At 40.8% G+C, this 19,978-nt stretch overlaps 1 protein-coding gene across 19 annotated transcripts in view; it reads left to right on the top strand.

Moving 5' to 3' along the window:
- LMO7 (LIM domain 7) overlaps nt 1–19,978 on the top strand; it is a 203,393-nt gene that overhangs the window by 157,627 nt on the left and 25,788 nt on the right. For all 19 annotated transcript variants that reach the window (XM_032864229.1, XM_032864228.1, XM_032864226.1 and 16 more), the window contains 4 exons: nt 6,539–6,656; nt 8,746–8,888; nt 10,177–10,609; nt 12,272–12,580. In XM_032864229.1, coding sequence (XP_032720120.1) covers nt 6,539–6,656; nt 8,746–8,888; nt 10,177–10,609; nt 12,272–12,580 — 1,003 coding nt within the window. The remainder of the gene's footprint in view (nt 1–6,538; nt 6,657–8,745; nt 8,889–10,176; nt 10,610–12,271; nt 12,581–19,978) is intronic.

Here is a 19,978-nt window from a genome sequence, read left to right as displayed (position 1 = left end):
TTTCCTTAGTAGAGTTTGGAAACATTTTCATGATTCCTGATTAGAATAAAAAGTTATAATATGGCTGTGTCACAAAGCCAAAATCAGCTTCCCCAAACTGCAAAAATTAAAATCTTTTAAAATTTTCTGGAAATGTTTCCCATTTCTAAAGTAACAGAGAGTTAAAAGCAAATGCTACCGTATTTTTACTTTTTACTGCACACCGTAGAATCATTTATTCTTAGTGCAGAATAACCAGGTGAATGCATTTTAATATTTTCCATCAGACTGTCTGTGACTTCGTGAATCTAATTGTTAATAGTTTTTGAACAAGAAGAAAATTTAAGTATGTCAAATATTTAAATCTGCCTAAGCCTTTGCAACTAAGTATCTTCCCCCACTGGGATTTATGTCATTTCTAAGAATCTTTAGTTTTGATAGAATTGCATAATTTTTGAAGTGCAGAAGTCTTGGAACTTACTAAAATGACTATTTGAAGCCGTATAACCATTCTAGGTATCAAAGGTGTAACTGAGTCACGGGCAACTAATTGCAAGTACTTCTCAGCGACTGATTTTAAAAAATCAGTCTCCCAGCATGCTTTCAATGTGCCATGCAAAGGCACATTATTCCCTTTCCAGCTCCTCAGGGCTTAAAGCTTTCTCTTTGGTGAGGGTGAACCGAGGTGCTTAACAGCATGACGCTTAAGCATCTGCTCATTTCAATTCATCACGGGAAAGCTGTTTTAACGAATGAAAAGTCTTTGCAGCTTTGAGCATTTTGAATGAAAACTTCCAGAATGTTCATTGCTAATAAGACCTGATAATGGCAGCAGCTTGTTTTTCTGAAAGAGGATGGAAGTACACCGAGTACAGGCATGGGATCTGGGAACGTGAGCACGCACAGCTATTTCTGTGACTCCTTGTGTTCCTCCGGAGGGATGTGCCCCGTCTGACTGGGCTAAGAAGACAGAAGAGGAACCCAAATGCCAAGTTCGGAAAGCTAGAGAGCTTTCTGGCTCTAGCTGGCAGCAGCAAATACCTTCTGCAGACTATTTCCAGATTGTTGCTTGCGCAGTACAGTATTTGTTTTAAAGCCTGGTCCCCCTTCTAGTGTAGCACCACGGTAACACAAATAAAACAAGGCTGTCTGTATATTGAGACTGAGGAGTAATGCATGACTTGTCATAATGGAGAGTAAAGCGAAAATGTCTTCAGAAAACTAAAGTGCGTTTTATACCACTTGTCATCAATACCTTTTATGTGGACATTTTTTTTTTCAGTGTTCTATCAGTTAGCAATGTTTTTCTTAAACCGATTTGCTGCAATGAAAACAAAAAGTTGGATTGAGTATAGGCATTTCATCTAGAACTTATTTCCTATATCTAGACATGTTCATATAGCAGGAAACAAGTGATATCTCTTAATGATATTTCTTGGACATCCTGTCCATTTTCAAGCTCAGAATACTTACCTGGAAAATCTTTATTGCTTAACATCCTGTGATTGAAAAATGACTGCCTGTGACATGAATGCTTTCTTTTTGGTTAAGGACCAGGCGAAAGAGGAGCGCATATTACCTCTTGAAGTCTTAGCTTATTCATTTTGGGCTTGCTTTTTACTGGCCTTTAACATCTGTCACTCTGTTTATTTTTAATATGATGCTTTATATGTGGTATTTTGTCACATGTGCTTTTTGTGTTGCATGGATTTGTCTGTATGGTTCCGTGACAGTTGAAAACACGGTTATGATGCCTCTTGGCAGAAGCTGTGAATGACAAAGTTGTTGGAAGGGTATGTCGTTATAATTTAGTCCTTGTAATAGGACTAAGTCATTCAATCTTCTGCCAGGATCAACAGGAAATGAAAACTGATTGAAGGTAAAGTTGTAACCAGGGACAACTAAGAAATGTACATTTCCTGTGTGGGTTTTGGCCAAAAAATTCTGTAGAACTGTGAGGACACCTAAAATAACAAAAAGGAGGGGGCAAATAAAGTAGATGTGAGTTTCTGGGGGTCTTGTCCCTAGCGGACATTCAGCAATATCCATAGACATTTCTGATTGCTACACTGGGTGGGTTGGGGATGGGGGTTTGCTACTAGCGATCTGGTGCTTTTGTATCCTGGGATGCCACTAAATTGTCCTGCAAGACAAAGGACAGCCCCCTACAATAAGTAATTTTCTACCCCCAAAATATCAATAGAGCTGCTATAGGGAAAACCTGATTTAGACCGTAAACCTATAAATGAAAAGTTTCTTATATTATCATAGTAGTTTGTAGTCACTCTAGAGCCTATTATCCAGGTTTTAATACTGATTATGCTTTAGAGAATTCCTACAGTACCTAATGAAAATATATTCAAAAATGCATAAATAAGTATATCCCTATCTTCCCCTGAAAGTTCAGGACTCCAGGGACCCCAGAGTTGGTATCATGGAATTTCTACCTGCTCTTTAAAGCAATCAGTGATTTTATATTTAGGACATTTTCTACATGTTGATCCTTTCTGATCCCTTACTTCTTAGATTATCTCTAGTCTGTGAGGCAGACAGTAGGTATTAGATGCATTGCAGGTACCTGAAGAAAGAGACACAGATATTGCAGCTTTCCCGAGGACGTAGAGCTAGTGAGTGGGAGAACCGGATGAGGGCATCATTTAATGAGCTAACCCAGGTAGATCAGTTGGCAGTGTGACTGGCACACAGTAAGCCCTCAGGAGTTTAATGTTATACTGGTAATTCTGATAAGGAAGGAAAGAATTCTTCATGATCTGGCTGAAAGACTTCTGTACTCAGAAAGTTCTAGATTTTATCAGTGTGGCCTGGTGTGGCCTCGCTAGTCTGAAGCTGTTTTGGGAGTTTTGTTCAAGAGATCCCATGCAGTCATGTTTGCCTTCACAAGAATAGTTGGTGTGTAGCACTGATGGTTATTAAAATACATGCGGTGTAACCTTCCTCCTTTTCTTACAACAATCCCTTCCTTGCTTAGAAGACTAGGACCTGAGGCTCAGAGAAGCTAAGTGATGTTAGGTTGGGATACAGATTGGTGCCACTACCAGGCTTGGAAGCCTCAGCAGGGTCCCCAGTGCTCGGTTCAGCCTGAATGGAATGTGCCCAGGCTTTCTTTAGGTAACTTTACACCCTCAGGAACAAACGGAACTCCCATTCCTGCCTGACGCAGGGATTAGTCTGCTCTGGACTGTGTTTGGCTCCCTTGGTTCACACTGGGGATCTCCTCTTAGGAGCCCGGCTCTGTGCTCTGAGCTCTCAGGAGGACAATGTAGCCTCTGTTCATGGTGAACATGTTCTCTGAAAAGGACTGTGTTAAGGTTTTATAGTGCAGGAGGGTGAGAGCTAATAGAGCGTGCGTGGATGTGTCTGGGCCAGCCGAGACTATCAGCCTTACCTCCTACCAAAAGATTATTAAAATATTAGCATTTCCGTGTTTGTCCTGGTACTTATGAAATCTTATGTGTTGGGTATCCAGATTATTCTCATGCCTTGGTCCTGAAAAATATTTTCTTCCCTCTTTTTAGGAAGTCTGTTAAAATCCGAGCACAAAAAGTCTCATTCTTTGCAGTTATAGCTTAATTTATATTTTCAAAATCACATAAGTCAGGTTTATATATAGTCATACCTAGTTAGGTACATATTTTTAAAGATCCAGTATATAACTTAATATATATTTTATGTGTAATTCCTTAATACTCTTCAATAAATCCTACAAAGCTTTTCTTACAAAACATTGGGCAGGAAATCCTGATTTATCCTGCACACACAAAAAGAAACACTTTGAGTTTATTTTGCTTGATTAAGTATGATAAAAACATACCTCATTCTTGCCACAGGTGTTAAATGCATGTATCCTACATGTCTTGTTATGTGTTAATGGGTTTTTCTCCAAATGACGTGTGGACTTCTGAGGGAGCTAAACTAAGCGTGTGTGCACGTGTGCGCAAACACACACACTATCCTGTAATGCTGAATGATAATGCTAGGAGAAAGATATAGCTAAAGCATTAGAGGAGTGGAGAGATAGACCAGACAACTTTTGGCATAGAAGAGGTAGGAATTATTATCAAAGTGGTAGAATATTCTCTAGATCAACACATTTATCAACACCTACCATGGGCTGGGCACTCTTCTAGGCTGAGGTGATACGGGAGACAAAATTCCTGCTTTGTAATCTTATAGGATGAGGCAGGTGATGTGTCAATAAACATTTCAAATGGCAATAAATGCTATGGAGAGAAAGGGTGAGGGATAAGGTGGCCAAAGGAGAGGGGCATTTGCTCTTTTGTGTAGGGTGGTCTTGGAGGGAAACACTGAGGTAATGTCCAAGCAAATGACTGGAAGAGATAAGCCATATGATTGGTTGAAGAGTCAGTAGAAGAGCAGGAGGTTGGGCACATGCAAGGAAACCAGTTGGCTGGAGCAGTGTGAGTGAAGGGGAGCATGATGGGAGATGAGCTGAGAGAGGTGAGCAGGATCCAGGTAATGTCCTAGGTCTTGGAAGAATCTGCTTTTAACTTGTGTGAAATGGAAAGAAACTGGTGGGTGCATGGTACAGAGATGTCACGATCTGAGTGCAGTTTTGAGAAGATCCCTCTGGCTGTGCTTTAAACATACACTGTTGAGCAGGAAGGGGTAGAAGCAGGAAGACTGATTATTGTAATAATCCATGTGGGAGATACGATGGCTTGGATCAGGGTGGTAATGGTAGACGTGGTGAGAAGTGGTTGTGTCCTAGATAGAATTAGATGGTAGACTGACAGTGTTTACTGGTGGGATCAGTTATGATGTATAAGAAAAAGAGAGGCATCTAGGATGACTCCAAGATTTTTGGCCTGTAATCTGGAGGATGGAGTTGAATTTCATTGATGAGTATGTTATAGGTGAATAATCATGTTTTTGGTCTATGACAAGTCAAGTTCGAGTGGTCTGTTAGACTTTCAAGTGGAGAATGAATAGAAAGTTATACATACCCATCCAGTGTTTAATGTATCTGGGATCCTGAGGAATGAGTGACATTTAAAAAGGTATATATACTGATGAAGGGCTTTCATATTGGAACAGTTGAAGACAGGTTCACTAGACCTGGAGCCTGGGTGATAATTTAAGCTACTTTAAAGGTCTAGGTAAGAGTTGACTGTGTTCTGATCTAGGGTGTTGGCAAAAGAAGTGGAAAGAAAAAGACACTGAATAAGAGGACTTGATAACTAATTGAAAGTAGGGAGAAGGGAGAGGCAAAGGTGAAAAATGGCTCTTAGGTTTCAAATGTGGATGATTGGAAGCAGGTTACACCATTAACAGCCGCAGGCAGAAAAGCAGGTTTGGGGACAAGATTGAGTTTGGCTACATCAACAATAACCATGTATTTAGTGAGTTATAGTTTACAAAACCCTTCTTAGATATTATTTCAATTGGTCCTTTTACAACTGAGGTGCCTAGGGGATATCCATGCAGATATTTATTCAACAAGTAATTGGAATTGGGTCAAGGTAGGGCCTGGCCAGGGGCTGTGGATTGGGAATCATTTGCATAGAGGCCCATTGAATTCCTGAGCTAGCTAAGGGCAAGTGTGTCATAAAAGAAACGTGGTGATAGCAAACTCTTGGGAGGGTGAAGTTTAAAGGTCCAAGAAGGAAATGTAAAGTTACTTAAGTAACTTACTTAAATAAAAGTGGAGTCTGTTACAATGAAATAAAATCCACAGTGCATTATGAAAGTTCTATAGGAAAGCACATTTTGGGTACTCCACTTTGAAAAGCTCTCTTTCATTCGTGCCTGCTCTCTAGTATTCATATTGGACTACCCCATGCCTACTACTCTAATCTCCAGTGCAATTGACCATCCCTTCCGGGTGCCTCTTGTCTAACGCTGCGCTCTGTTCATTGGTTCTACTCTAGATTGAGCTCTCTGAGAGCTAATCCTCAGTACATATTCATGACAGGATCACACATTAGGTGACATGCACTCTGCCTTAATAAAACAGGGCTGTGGAGGTCATTCCATTATAACTGGCTATTAGAAACTACCCATGGTGCTTTGAGAATATGTCTAGTGTGGTGGTAGCTGGATTTTAGAGAATCCTTGAGAAGAAGTAACACGTTTATTCATGGTAATGAACTTGAGGAGAAACTATCAGGTAGTCATTAAATTATTTAATAAGTGCCCAGAAAAGGCAGCCAGACCTTAAAAGATGATCTTTGGGGAAGCTAGAAACCTACAGATGATTCTAGTAAATATTTCTTTCTGAAGTAAGCCTTTCATGCATGGACCACTCCAAATATGAACATTGAATTATTTCCTTCAGACTCATGGAGGGCTCATTTAGCCATTTTGTGAAAGAATTCACACTTGAGTGCTAGGCTCTTGTTTCTGCGTTTTGGAAAAACACCATTTATCTCTGTAGTGCTATTTCTGTGATAATATCACGAAAACGTCTAGGTAGTACAGCAGAAATTTAGATGGAATTTCCAAACAAAAGCCCAGCCTTCCAGTTTAACCCTAAATCCGGTCATGTGACCCTTGGTTACCATGGGTATTTTTGTCGTAGGAGTAAGTCCATGAGTGATGTCAGCGCGGAGGATGTTCAGAACTTGCGTCAGCTGCGTTACGAGGAGATGCAGAAAATAAAATCACAATTAAAAGAACAGGATCAGAAGTGGCAAGATGTGAGTACTTTTTTACTGGGAGAAGGGAAGGCTGGGGGAGAGTCTTCTTGTTGGACTCCTCCTTGCTTCTTTTACAAGAAGATCAGTATACTTGAGATGATTTTCCTTCCTACAGAATGCAGTTCTACAGAAAACGCGATCAGCTTCCTTTGAAAAGGCTTGTATCCCTTTCTGGCCTATCACTGTTGCCTATTTTAAAGGCCACTGTGTAAAATATAGTAGGATATTTATTTTCTCATATTTTCTGAGTTCTCAAAAATGTGAATCTGCTTCCTTACAGTGCGGTTAATCTGTTCCTGTGCTGTGGTCGGTTGAATTTGGGGGTATGACTGTTACTGAAGCTTATGAAGGGAAAAGACTTAATTCAAAGTTTAGAGGAGCAGGGGTTCCAGAACAGTCTGGGCATTAGCAGGGAGAGATGAAGGGGGTTCTTAGAGTTAATACAGATTTGGGGAGAAATAAATATAACTAGGCGTAATATTTTGGCTGGAAAAGTAATTGTCTGATATGAATCAAAATGAGATGTTTTCATAGGGCTGATTTATATCCAGATGTTTATATGGACACAGACTTCATATTTAGCTTTGTCCCTGCAGGGAAAAAGCTTGACCTTTTTTGAAAGGGGTAATTAATTGTTACAAACCAAAGGAGTGTCTAGAAACACAATAGATAAATTATACAGAGCAAACCCGAAGGAGTTTGAGGATAACTTTATGGGAAGAGTAGAGTGTTAGGATGAACAAAAGGGCCAAGGATGGTAAATCTTCATTTTCAGAGAGATTAAAGTCTATGAAATGAAGAATCTCCTGCCTTGGCTGCATTTCTCAATTTCGGTGTCTCTTTTAGTTGGGAACTTGAGTTAATGATCAAGAAACAGTAATTCAATGTCACTTTGCCCAGATACATGGGGACAGTTTGGGTGTGAAAATAAATATTGAGGCGTTATCTGTTAATGCAGTTGAAAATACATGCTGATTATCCTGTAGGACTAAACACACACTGCTTTTGTTCCTTTTGGAACAAAAAGAAGTGGTTCTTACTGGCTTCAGGATGTTCTTAAGCAGGAATGGCTCTGTCAACCCTTAAGGGTATGAAACAGGACTAGTTTAGTCTGAGATCCTGGATGTGCCTCTCTTTGCATTGGAATCTCACTAGCAGTTCTTAGCATGGCATTTCTCCATTTTGGAGACCTAGAAAAGTCTGCACCATCCAAAATGTCTTAAACCCTTGAGTGTCACAACCAGCTTAGGCTGCTAGGGCTCATTTAAAAGCAAAATCAGGTTGCTTGTCCTGGGGTCACCCAGCTAGGTTAGACTTTTCCTGGGAATATGGGAAACAGCTCCACTTTTCCTATGGGATCTTCCTTATTGCCCTGTTGTTAGGTGGAGTATACCTGCTTTAAAATCTTATCCTCAAGCCTGACCTCCCCAGGAAATCCTTTTTCAAACTCTGCCCTCCCCTGCCAGAGGTAGAGTTGTCCACTGTTTCTCCTTTAGACCCCCACGATCCTGTGCTGTCCCATCACACTCATTGTTGAACCTTTATTTACAAGTCCCTTTCCTTTCCAGACCAAGAGTTCCTTGAGGGAACCCACATTGTACGCGTCTGCGTGTTTGTGGTCCTCTGCCTCAAAGTAGGGATCCAGTGCGGCGTATGTTAAATGAAAGATAGAGTGTGCGTTTACGCTTCACCATTACAATCCTATCTCTGTTCCACCTGTACTAGTGAAATATGACATTTCACACAGCAGCCAGGTTATTGGAGTAAGGTAAAAATGAAGTTGAAACACTTCCTGATCTTCCTGGCCGGACACCCAATCACAGGCATTTAGCATGCATTGTGAAATGGGCAGGGAGGCAGGAGAACAGTAATGGGGTCTATCTTATTAGGTCAAGTTTTTTCGACAGACACATGAGATGAAGGTTGGTACAGAAATGCCAGCTATAAAAAGCAGAATTAGGCCACTGTGGCATCAAGTTGGAGTGAACGGTTTCAGCGATGTAATGGGACACCCTGGCGCACTCTCACTGCCAGAGAGGGTGTGTGGAAATTCAGGTGTGCCTGCGTTGATGTGATTTTCTTCTGCTAGGACCTTGCAAAATGGAAAGATCGTCGAAAAAGCTACACTTCAGATCTGCAGAAGAAAAAGGAAGAGAGGGAAGAAATCGAAAAGCAGGCACTCGAGAAGTCTGAGAGAAGCTCTAAGACGTTTAAGGAAATGCTACAGGACAGGTAATAAAGCTGAGGACATCTCATGGTGGGAGTTCCTAGTGTTAGAAATCCATATTTTATGTAAGGGTAGGATACCAGTATTAAACCATAAGCAAACAGGATTTGCTGTGCAATGAGAAAGCGAAGTATTGCTGTAATAAATAGTGACTTGGATTAACAAAAAAAAAATGGGTGCTTGATATAGGTGTGCATTCTTGATTTTTACGTTGTATATTCAAGTGCAGTATTGGGTGGTGTTGGCCATCTTTGGTGCAGAAAATAAACTACGTTTTCTCCTTTTAAGATGAATTTAGGAATGGAATGGCCACGTAAAACCAGCTCCCACTCATTTAAATTGTGTAAAATATCAAGTTCCTTTTCATGTTTTAGTGGTGTGATTAAAATTCTGTTTTAAAGGAAGATGATATAAACACAAACGTAAGGGGTTTATTTTTGGCATTCCGACATAACAGGATAAAGGTCCAATGTAAACTTTCCTGTAGAGCAGTTACTATGAGAAACCTTGGAATATTTATAGGTCAGGGGGAAGGCAAATATGCTTTAAGGATAATGTCAAAGAGGAAATGTGCTGTCAGGTGAAGTTAAACAAAGCTGCTTTGTGCCTTAGAAGAAAATGGTAAGCACAGTTTCATTTACTTAGGAGGTATTTCCTGGTGAAAGGTAGCTGTGAGGTTGGATGTGTCACGGGCTTCTCTATAAATATGAGTAGTGTCTTTAATTTGTAATAATTGTCCATGCAAGTCCTATCAAGCTGTATGAAATCATCTACTAACTTGATCTTAACTGAAGTCTAAGTCTTCTGTGGTCTTTTGTTTTACTAAATTATTTAAAATCATATACAGGAAAAAATGCTCCCAGCCCTATAAAGGAATCCACATCTTTTGAAGGTTCAAACTGGTTGTCGGACAATCAGTTATACTTATAGTATGCTAATTTGGGAAGATAGATAAACTTGTAGGTAAAACTTTGTGAATGTTCCCTTATTCAAATATCCTCATTTTCTCATTAACATCTCTTTACAATTAAAAAATCCCGCCAAGGTATTTGAGAGCCAGTTTAAGAAAAAAAAATAAAAGAATCTAGTTCCTACAATCTTTTAGTGTGGCACTAAGAAAAAATTACCTGTACTTATACTCCTATTCTGTTAATACCATGTTGGTTATTGTGTGACGTCAGTAGCCTTTTTATTCTTAGTCCGTTATATGTTACTGCCCAAGTGACCTCTGTCTCTCCACCTCGGTGTGTCACATGTGTAACTTGGTGTTGTGGTGTGCTTCTTCTTGCTAAGGGAATCCCAAAATCAAACGTCCACAGTTACCTTGAGGAGGAGGTTGCATTCTTCTGATGACATATTGCATGAAGAGATGTTTTCCCCTACACTGACCATGTCAGAAGCAAATTACCAGAGTGAGAGAGTAGAAGAGAAGGGAACAGCATATTCTACAGAAATTCCTAAACAAGATTCCACGACTTTTGCAAAAAGAGAAGATGCTGCGGCCGCTGATGTTCACCTTCCTTCTAAAAGCCCCATTGAAGAACAACTCCCAGACTCTTTGTCCTCTCAGCCTTCACTGACGACACAAAGAGAGTCGACTCGAGTTTCAGCCTCTCTCCCCAGAAGTTACCAGAAAACTGATACAGCCAGGTTAACATCTGTGGTCACACCGAGACCTTTTGGCTCTCAGGCAAGGGGAATCTCATCACTCCCGAGATCCTACACGGTAAAAAATATGTTCCTAGGTTATTTAGTCTGTTCTCAAGAGCAAAATGTTGGGGAACTTGTGTAGAAGTTTGATTTACCTCTACTTGATATAGAAAATATGCATAACTTATGTATAGGGCCATTTTGTGTCAGCTGATCTAGATTCAATAGATGTTTAATGCTTAAAGTAGAACAAGTCTGTGGAACTGGTTAAATTTGACATTTAATGAAAGTAAGGCCTGATGTATTTTAAAGAACGAATAAGCTGCTTTCTAAGGCAGAGCATGTTTCAGTGTTGTGTTTTCTCAAATAAAGCTTTTGTAAGGTATTAGGCTAAACCATATGAAGATGCTAGTAGTTCTTTTTGACCTACAAAACAGCAATTTCGCATGGTTAACCTAAATATTTTCAGGTGCCTTAGGTACAACTTTCTATTTTTCTCTGATTACCTGCTTTATTAGAACTTGATATGCTTGAAAGTGGTTATTAAAATGTATCTCATGGTTCTATTTATATTGGGATTTTTAAGAATAGAGAAAATGGAAACATTTGCCCTGAGAATGAAGCAGTATTATGTAGTTGACGGTGAGGGCATTGCAGGAGAGTGTTAAGGTCAATGTTCAGATTTATTTTTACCCCTGCCAGTAAAGTATCCTAAAATCTAAGAAAAAACTTGAAAAATATTCAAGGTAAGGAAAACCTCCCTAAACTAGCCAGAGAAGTCATAATTGTTATAGTAAATAAAATAGAGATATATTTGGCAGCATAAAAAATAATCAAATATATATGGCTCATTAGTTAAACAGTCAAAAGACAACTTACAGACTCAGAAAAATATAGTAAAATAAATTCTGGATGTAAGTTTAATATCACTCGGATTTCACATGTCCCTACAGATTGGTAGGAAAAAAGATAAGGAGTAGAATAATGGATATAGAAATGAGTAGCCAATTTAAGGAAGAGAGAGTTCAAAAGTTTGATAACATAGCACACACTGAATCATGTTCAGCGTCATGAGAGCAAGAATGAGGTGTATAGCTTTTTACACATCAGATTGACAAACACTCAAAATACTGAAAATGTCTAGTGTTGACAAGGATGCAGAGAAATAGCCATTCTTCTACATTCCTTTGGGAGTGCATTGCTACAGTTTTTTTTTCGAGAAGATAAATATATATAAAAGTTATATATTACTTTTTAAAATAGTACATGTATTACATCTGAAATATCCTTTGGTCCAGTGAGTTTACGTTTGGGAATCTATAAAAATAAATATTGCAATTATAAAAGTATGTGGGTACTTGTAGTGTTTTTGGTGGTTACAGAACACTTGAAATAACACTGAATGCATATCAAATGAATAAATTGTAGACATACATACCATGGAGCATTCAGCAATTAAAAGGCTAGTCTAGAGATCTGTCTATTGACCTATCAGGGTGATTTAAATGAGCAAAGCAAGTTTCAGCAGTATGTTCATAATATCATCACTTTGTAAAAAACTAATCCCCTTCTCACTACATATGTGCCTATCTGTGAGCAGGAACAAATGTGCTCCAAGCTTTTAGTCATAGATGCTGTGGGAGATATGTTACTTTCATAGTTTTAAAGTATTTAATATACATGTTTTTTAAACAGAAATCTAATGATACCAACCTTGAAACGGTGTTTTCCTTTTTAGATGGATGACTCTTGGAAGTATAACGGAAATGTAGAAGATGCTAAGAGAACTCAGAACAGTCTGGTCAGCACCTCTCTGCAGAGACCTGACCTAAGCCAGCTCGTTTCCAGCAAGTCCAGCAAGAGAGAGAGAGCTGAGGTGGGAGAAGGTGTGACGGGGCTGCCGTCCCCTATACCCTCCTTCTCATCCCTTTCCCAGGACCAGGCTGACACTTCCAGAGCCACACTGTCTTCCACATCTGGCCCCGATTTAACGTCTGAGTTTGGAGAAGGGGGAAGCTCACCACAGATGGAGGACTCAAGATTGCAGGTGAGTTTGGGAAGGCTGCTTGTCCCCCAAGCTCAGAAACTTCAGTATTGAAACCTGGAAATGGTGCTTCTAACCTCTGGGCATTATTATCTGGGTTGATGGTGTCCAAAATGATGTGGCCGTTGGTTTTTAGCATATCTTAGAAGAAGTAGGCCTCTTCCACCTCTCCGTTTGTAGGTCCAGATTACCCTTGTGTTGTGTGTGTATTGAGGCTTTTTGGACCAATCTCTTCAGGGTTTGGCTGGTTTTTTTCCTCTCTATTCCTCAGTTCAGCAACTGTTATCTTACAGCCCTCGTGGTCAGTGGTCCCTGGTTCAGGTGTTGGGATCACTTGGGAGGTTACAGATTCAGGTCTAACAGGTAAGTGAGCTTAACTGACCACAAGGGGAAAAGGGTACACATGCTAGGTGCTGGCCTCTAGGGACGTGACCTTTCTTTCCCATCATATTAACCTTCTCATGACTTTTATTTGTTTATTTGAGAGAGAGAGAGCTTGAGCCTATGAGCAAGCATGTGGGGGGAGGGGCAAAGGGGAGGGGAGAGAGAGAATCTTTCAAGTAAGCTACCACCCCCTCCCCACCCCGACCCAAGCAGGGAGTCCTGTACAGGATTGGATCCCATGACCCGTGAGATCATGACCTGAGCTGAAACCAAGAAGTTAAATGCTTAACCGACTGAGCCACCCAGGCACCACAACCTTTCCGTGACTTTTAATACTGATTTACAAAGTCTACAATTTTGTGGCTTTTCTTGTATCTTAATGGGAATATTGAGGCCTCGTTACAGTATGACAGTTATATTCCTTAATGTTTGGAGTCTAAACAAAATGTACTATCAGAAGAAGAATGATGGGGATGGGGTGGAGGCGTTTGTAGTTTTTCCTACTTAAAATCACCATAGATCACTTTTAGGAGAATTGCTAGGTAATGAATGTAGTATGTTTTATATGTAAGCTAAAAGTCATTGCTTGTCTAGAGAACGGAAAGCTTTTCTTAAAAAAAAAACCAAAAACCAAAGCCCCTTCCCCACCACAAACCCCCAAGCACCTTTGTTAAGCAGTTTGGTAGCTGTATGAACCCTGTAGCATGGAGGAGCTCCTTTGGTTCTCTGGCTTAGTAGGGCATTCTCTGCTGCCTTACCATCAAGGTGTGTGTGTCTTCCAAGGCATAGTACCAAGTATATAACTTGGCCTAAATTATATTCATGAAAGAACTATGTCACTAAGTTGATATGGCATATTTGCTACAGAAAAGCGTTACAAGCTTAAGAATTTATTTCTGATTGTGAAGTACTTCGTGCTTGAGAAAATTTGGGAATGCAGGAAAGGGTGCATGACAGAAAGGACGGGTAATCCCATCTTTTAGAGTTGACCTTTGTTAACATGGAGGTATATTTCTTCGTTGTTCCCATGCATATTTACAAACATTTATCCAAAAGTGATCTCTTCAGCTTGCTAGAATCATTAGGCGTAATTTTTTTTGCTTCGTTTTTAAAGAATTGGAAATCTGTAATTAGCACCCTGAATTTCAGTGGATGAGAACGGTAGCCTATGGTATAGTTGGAGAGCATAAGCGACCAGTGAGTGAGTAATAAAAGCAGAAGCAAGGTGTCTTTTGTTTTTATGGACTTGTGTGTTTGCCTTCATGTTTTCAAATAGCAAACCCAACAAAACAGCCTTACAGCCTGTTGTGCATTCGGTGGTAGGACACCCTCAGGCTGGCGCTGACACCCACATCCGCGGATTAAGAAGAAGAAGCAAGTGTGGTGCTGGGTGTGTTCCAGGTTGCTGGAGTTCGGGAGAACCTGAATTAACGTGGCGTGGTTTCAGGTTTCATCATTAATGGATTTATGCTCCTTTGTCTCCAAACCTGGCATGGCATCCTACCAAGCAAAATTAGGCTTTGCCGAGTCCAGCGGTTGGAATTCTTGCACATACGTACAGCTCACATGGTGACTTGCCCAACTCTTTGTGGCTTGGCGTGTCCCCTCCTCCCCTGTGGACAGCGCTGCTGCTCAGGTAGCATCACCTGCTCTTATCACTGAGAAGGAGCTTACTGCCTCGGGAACAGGGCTGCAAGTGTACAGACAGCCCGTCACATATAAGTCAAGCGTGTTTGTAACGCTCTTCCAAGTGTTTGGCCACACTCTATCATTTATGTGTTCAGAGAATAGAAGAATAAAAAGTAGTATGTGGGCAAACATCTAGATGTTTGGGAGCTTGATAAGTATTCTTAGGGTCTTTCTTCTACTTCTTATCTCATCCTTTTGCCAGTAATATCCTTTCATTTCCTCCTCCAGAATCTCCCACGGCAGTCTTCTTTTCTGTCCCTGCTTCCACCAGCCTCATTCTCAGGGTCCTTTCCCAGCAGTGAGAACACTTTATAAATTGTCACCTGTCTGTGCGATCCCTGCAAGCCCGTGTTAGGTTGACTTGCATGAAGTCAGGCTGCATTTGGTCATTTCTGGGCTCCATGGCCTCTGGTGGCACTCTGTGGTCTGTTCAGTAAGTTTACAGCCCTCAGGGGAGCACTCTGGCCCCTCCGCACTGGTACCGAGGTCCCTTTGGAGCGCTGTAACCACTGCCTACTAAGCTCCGGCCATGGGCCAACCAGGCTTCTCAGGCCGTTTCTTAGTCCTCAGGGACCCTTGTGTCCCTGTTTTGCTGTTGTGGAAATTGAAACATGAGCAGTCATGTCACTTGTCCAAGACCATACAGGGTCCTGAGTGGTGGTCAGGATTTTTAACCAGGCACTGTGACTCAAGGTCGCCTGTACCTCACTATGTCATGGAAAAAAGAATTCAAAGTAGGTGATCGAGCAACATGTCACTGCTTGCTTTTTCTTAAACACCTTGTCCACGTTCTTAACACATCACAGAGACTTGTTCTTATGTTCCCAGATTGGAAAATGCTCATTTCACCCATGTTTGTCTTGTGAAGTTGTCCTGCTCTCTCAAAGCCCAGGAGGGTCATTTTCTTCGTGAATCAAGACCTCTTCTTCTCCTCATTGGAATTGAACTTTTCACCCTTGGTGAAAGTTTCATTTGCTGGATTCCTTGTTCCAAATGTTGATTGTTTCTCCTTCACTGGTATTCTTTGTACCCTCCATAGCCTTTACACATAGTTGGCGCTTTTGTTCACTGACTTGAATTGTATTCAAGGCCTTGATCACCAAACTGAAGTATGAACTTTTCTGGCAGGTAATTTAGGTCCTCATAGGCTCATTAATGTGGGAGTGTTACGAGTAAGGCGTATTTTACGACTTAAGCGCTTTGCTGTTTCGTAGAATTATTTTAAGGAAACAAAGTCTGAGGGGCAGAAACTGGTTAGGAGCCTCTTACAGAATTGTGGTCATAAGGTGGTTCATGCCATTAAGAAGGGAAGGCTTGATGAAGGAAGGAACTTAATACAACCTCATTTAAAATCTGCCCACAGAAATTTTTCCCATCTCCATTGCCCAGGTGGGGTTTCAGTCCTTCCCATTCCCTTTTCTCCCCTACTTCTCTTGTGATACTGCTTCTTTTCCTCCCTCTTTTTCTGATCCAGGCTGCCAGGGCAGTCGTGAAGGTGACCCCAAGGCAAGGGAAGAGTGTGACCCCTGAGCTCTTCATCCTCCTCTATCTGCCTCATAGATGTGGCTTTGATGATTAGTCCCCTGATTGGTCTCATCGACAGGGTTTTGTTTCCTTTTCTGTCTTGTCAGAGCCCTCTTCTCTCAAACTTCATTCAAATCCCCATTGCAGAACCTCTGCCCCAGATTTTTTTTTAAAGTGCTTCCCAGAAGCTAGATGAGAGAAATGGAAGGAAGGAAGCTTTTTACATGTCAACTTCTCAATCACCAAGCCTGCCCTGGTCTGGTGCCCCTTTTGAGTAGCACCCAGGGCTAACTGTGTCACAGCCCGCCCCTCCCCCAACCAACTTGTCTAGATTCCCCTCTCCGGGAGGACAGGAAGCAAGCCTGTCCCCATGACTGTTAGCACAGTACCTGGATCTGAGCGTGTGTCTTGAATGCTGTGTTCTCAGGGCTGCAGAGTTAGGTACGTGAGTGTTAAATAGGACTTTCTTGAGTTGACCTGGAAACTGCTTAACCAGCGTATATGTCATGTGTAGCATTGTTTCCACGCGGAACAGAAAGTAATTATGTGGTGGCCGGGGCGTACCTTGGCACTTCTTAAGTGTTTCACTTAATCCTCCCAGTAACCTTTCACAGTAGGTAGTATTATACCCACATTTTCAAATGAAATACTTGAGATTTGAAAGTTACATAACTTGCCCTGGGCTGGTTAAGTGCTTAGGCCACAACTGTAATTTCTCTGACCTTATTTTTTTGGAAATGTGACAAATTCCAATTTGAGAACTGCCTATGTGTAGTTAAGTCTCCAAATGTTGACTTAATTTTGCTGTACCTCTAGAATCTTAGAGCCAAAAGGGACCAAAATATCCTCTGTTTCATGAAGATAAAATCATTCTTAAGATTGTTTTTGAGGAAAGCTACATAGTTATTGAAACTTACCAGCACCAAATCAGAAATGTGGAATTTCTGAAATGCAGAGTTGGAAATCTACCCAATAGGTAGTAAGGAGCTACCAGCAATGTTAAAACAGGGTACAGTAATGATAATTGGCATGTTCTGTGACTACACTTCTGGCAGCTGTATAGAAGATGGAGGGAAAGAAGGGCGGGGGCAGGAGCACCAATTGGGAGGTGGCCACAGTAGTTTGGGCCATGGTCTCCCCTCTAAACTAATATGGTAACCTGAAGACCAGTGAAAGGATGGGGTAACTCAGAATAGATTTATGGTTGGAGGACTCAAGAGCACTTTATTAAATACATGGATGCAGCAGGCATGGGGTAGGAAAAGAAGGAAGAGGCAGTCCCGGTGTTGCTAAATTGGGCATCTGGTCAGGTAATGATGTAACTATCTAATACTTGAGAAACAAGAGGTGAAAAAGAGTAGGTTTGGGAGGAAGATCCTAAATTTAATTTTTGATACATTGGGCTGAGCCAGTAACTGAAGATACAATAGGGAAGGTTATTCAGGAAAGCTTGTAGTCAAAAAGATGGGAGACTGGCTCAGGAACTACCAAAAAAAAAAAAAAAAAATGAGAATAGGAGAAGCACATTCATGAACCTGAGAGGTAGCCAGATAGATGGAGAAAAAGACAAGAGAAAGTAGGATAATGGGTGATGTAGATGACGGTTTCTGAAAGTAATAATAGTTGGGGTAGTGCCTCGTGGGAGGAGGACTGAAGATGGATTTGTTAGGAAAGAGATCAACTTGGAATGGGCTAAGTGATGAGACTGGAAATACGGCCTGCCTCTAGGAATGGAGAAGTGGAGGAAGTAGGTTCAGACATGGATTTTGTGAAGGAGAGTGGCTCCAGGGCCAGAACAGCACCATGATTTGGGGGTCATTCCCTTCTGTTCATGTCCCACTTGCATCCTGAAGAAATGATGCAAAAGAATCATGTGTACAAAAATCGAAGTTGATCTAGTTCCTGTTATTTATGACTGTAGAGCCCAAGTCTGTGTTTAATGTTTTGTTTAATTTTATCAACTTCAGTAGGCTTCCCTTAAGTCAACAACATTTATCTAAATGGAAAAGTTTGGAGAAAATAGCTTTCTGACCTCTCAGTGTGTAAGACTGACTCTGTTTTTCATCAATTCTCATCTTTGGTGATAGGAAAGTCTTAAGTCATCAGATGTTCTAAAATTAAATCTTGTCATTGCTACTCTAAATAGATCATCTCGTTTTTGTCTAAAAGGCTCATCTTTTGGTGTATACTTCTGCATAAATTGGATCTAATTTGAGGGAAATTATTTTTAAATGTTGATATGTTGATAACCATACATTATCTTTTCTGGCGTAGGCAACTGGAACCGCTTTATCAGTCATCAAGAATCTAGCTTTCCCCCAAGAACTTAAATGCCTGGTTCTATCCAGTTTAAGCAGAAATTCCTCCATCATTGTCTTCTGAGGCATGGATCTTTTGTAGAATACTCACATGACATGTATCTTGGAGAGATAAATTAAGAAGTAGAAATCCTAACTGAAATCACTGTTGAACAGTTTGTGCTTGACTATAATTATAGATATGTTCCCTTGCAGAGTCTATGGGCTGATCTAATTCAAGGACCTAGGATTCCAGAGAGATGCCTGAGGGCCTGCCACCATGGGCAGGCCACGCCATTGAAATTATAGTTTGTAATTGAAATTATAGCTATTCACTCTAATCCCTTTTATGTATTGGTTTGGGAGGAAGGTGGTCTACATAAAACTTTCATTTGAAGACAGGGTTTTGCAAAACAGAAAGCTTGCAAAGTCATTATGAGAGAGAAGACCCTGGCAGACTCTGCAACATGCCTGAGGTCCCCTGGTTATTGATAGAAATGGACCTATAATTGCTCCTATAATTTCTCCTTGGCCTGTCTACAGTTCTAAAGACCCCCATACCTACAGTCTGCCAGGCTGTAGCCACACTGAGGCTGTGGCTGGACATCACAGTGTAACCCCCTGTTAACTGTTTCAGAGAGTTGCTTATCTGTGCTTTTTTTTTTTTTTTTAAGATTTTATTTATTTATTTGACAGACAGAGATCACAAGTAGGCAGAGAAGCAGGCAGAGAGGAGAAGCAGACTCCCCACTGAGCAGGGAGCCCGATGCGGGGCTCGATCCCGGGACCCTGAGATCATGACCTGAGCCGAAGGCAGATGCTTAACCCACTGAGCCACATAGGCACCCTGGTTATCTCTTCTCTTATTTGGTATGGTCAAGTGGAGGTTCATTTGCAAGGCAAGAATATCCTTTTGTGGGGCGCCTGGGTGGTTCAGTGGGTTAAAGCCCCTGCCTTCGGCTCAGGTCATGGTCCCGGGGTCCTGGGATCAAGCCCCTCATCAGGCTCTCTTCTCAGTGGGGAGCCTGCTTCCTCCTCTCTCTCTACCTGCCTCTCTGCCTACTTAATATCTCTGTCTGTCAAATAAATAAATAAAAAATCTTAAAAAAAAAAAGAATATCCTTTTGTGAGACAATTCTTTTGGTCTAATAAAATTGTGAGACTCTTTCATCTATGGCTTAAGCTCATTCTCTTTTATCCTATATTTGGTAGAAAAGGATAATGTTTACTTGCTGTCTCCCACAAAGTATTCTTTATGTAGTTTGAGACTATTTATTAAAACTCCATCCTATCTTTTATTCTTCAAGTTAAAAAACATCAATTAGTATCTTGCATATCTAACCCATCATTTGTCCTCTGTCCTCATATAGCAGTAGATTCTGTGCTTTACTTGGCTTTTTTTTTTTTTTTTAATTTTTTTTTTTTTGTGGAGGGTAAGTGTAGCGAAGATGACCACTTATTTTCATTGAGTCATGTCTAATTTAAGTGTGTGGTAGTTTCGGTTAAG

Source organism: Lontra canadensis, unplaced genomic scaffold, assembly GCF_010015895.1.
Source record: "Lontra canadensis isolate GAN:19392208 unplaced genomic scaffold, GSC_riverotter_1.0 scaffold26, whole genome shotgun sequence".
NCBI lineage: Eukaryota > Metazoa > Chordata > Mammalia > Carnivora > Mustelidae > Lontra > Lontra canadensis.
The sequence above is the reverse complement of the archived record's forward strand: the minus strand, read 5'-3'. Positions and strand labels throughout refer to the sequence as shown.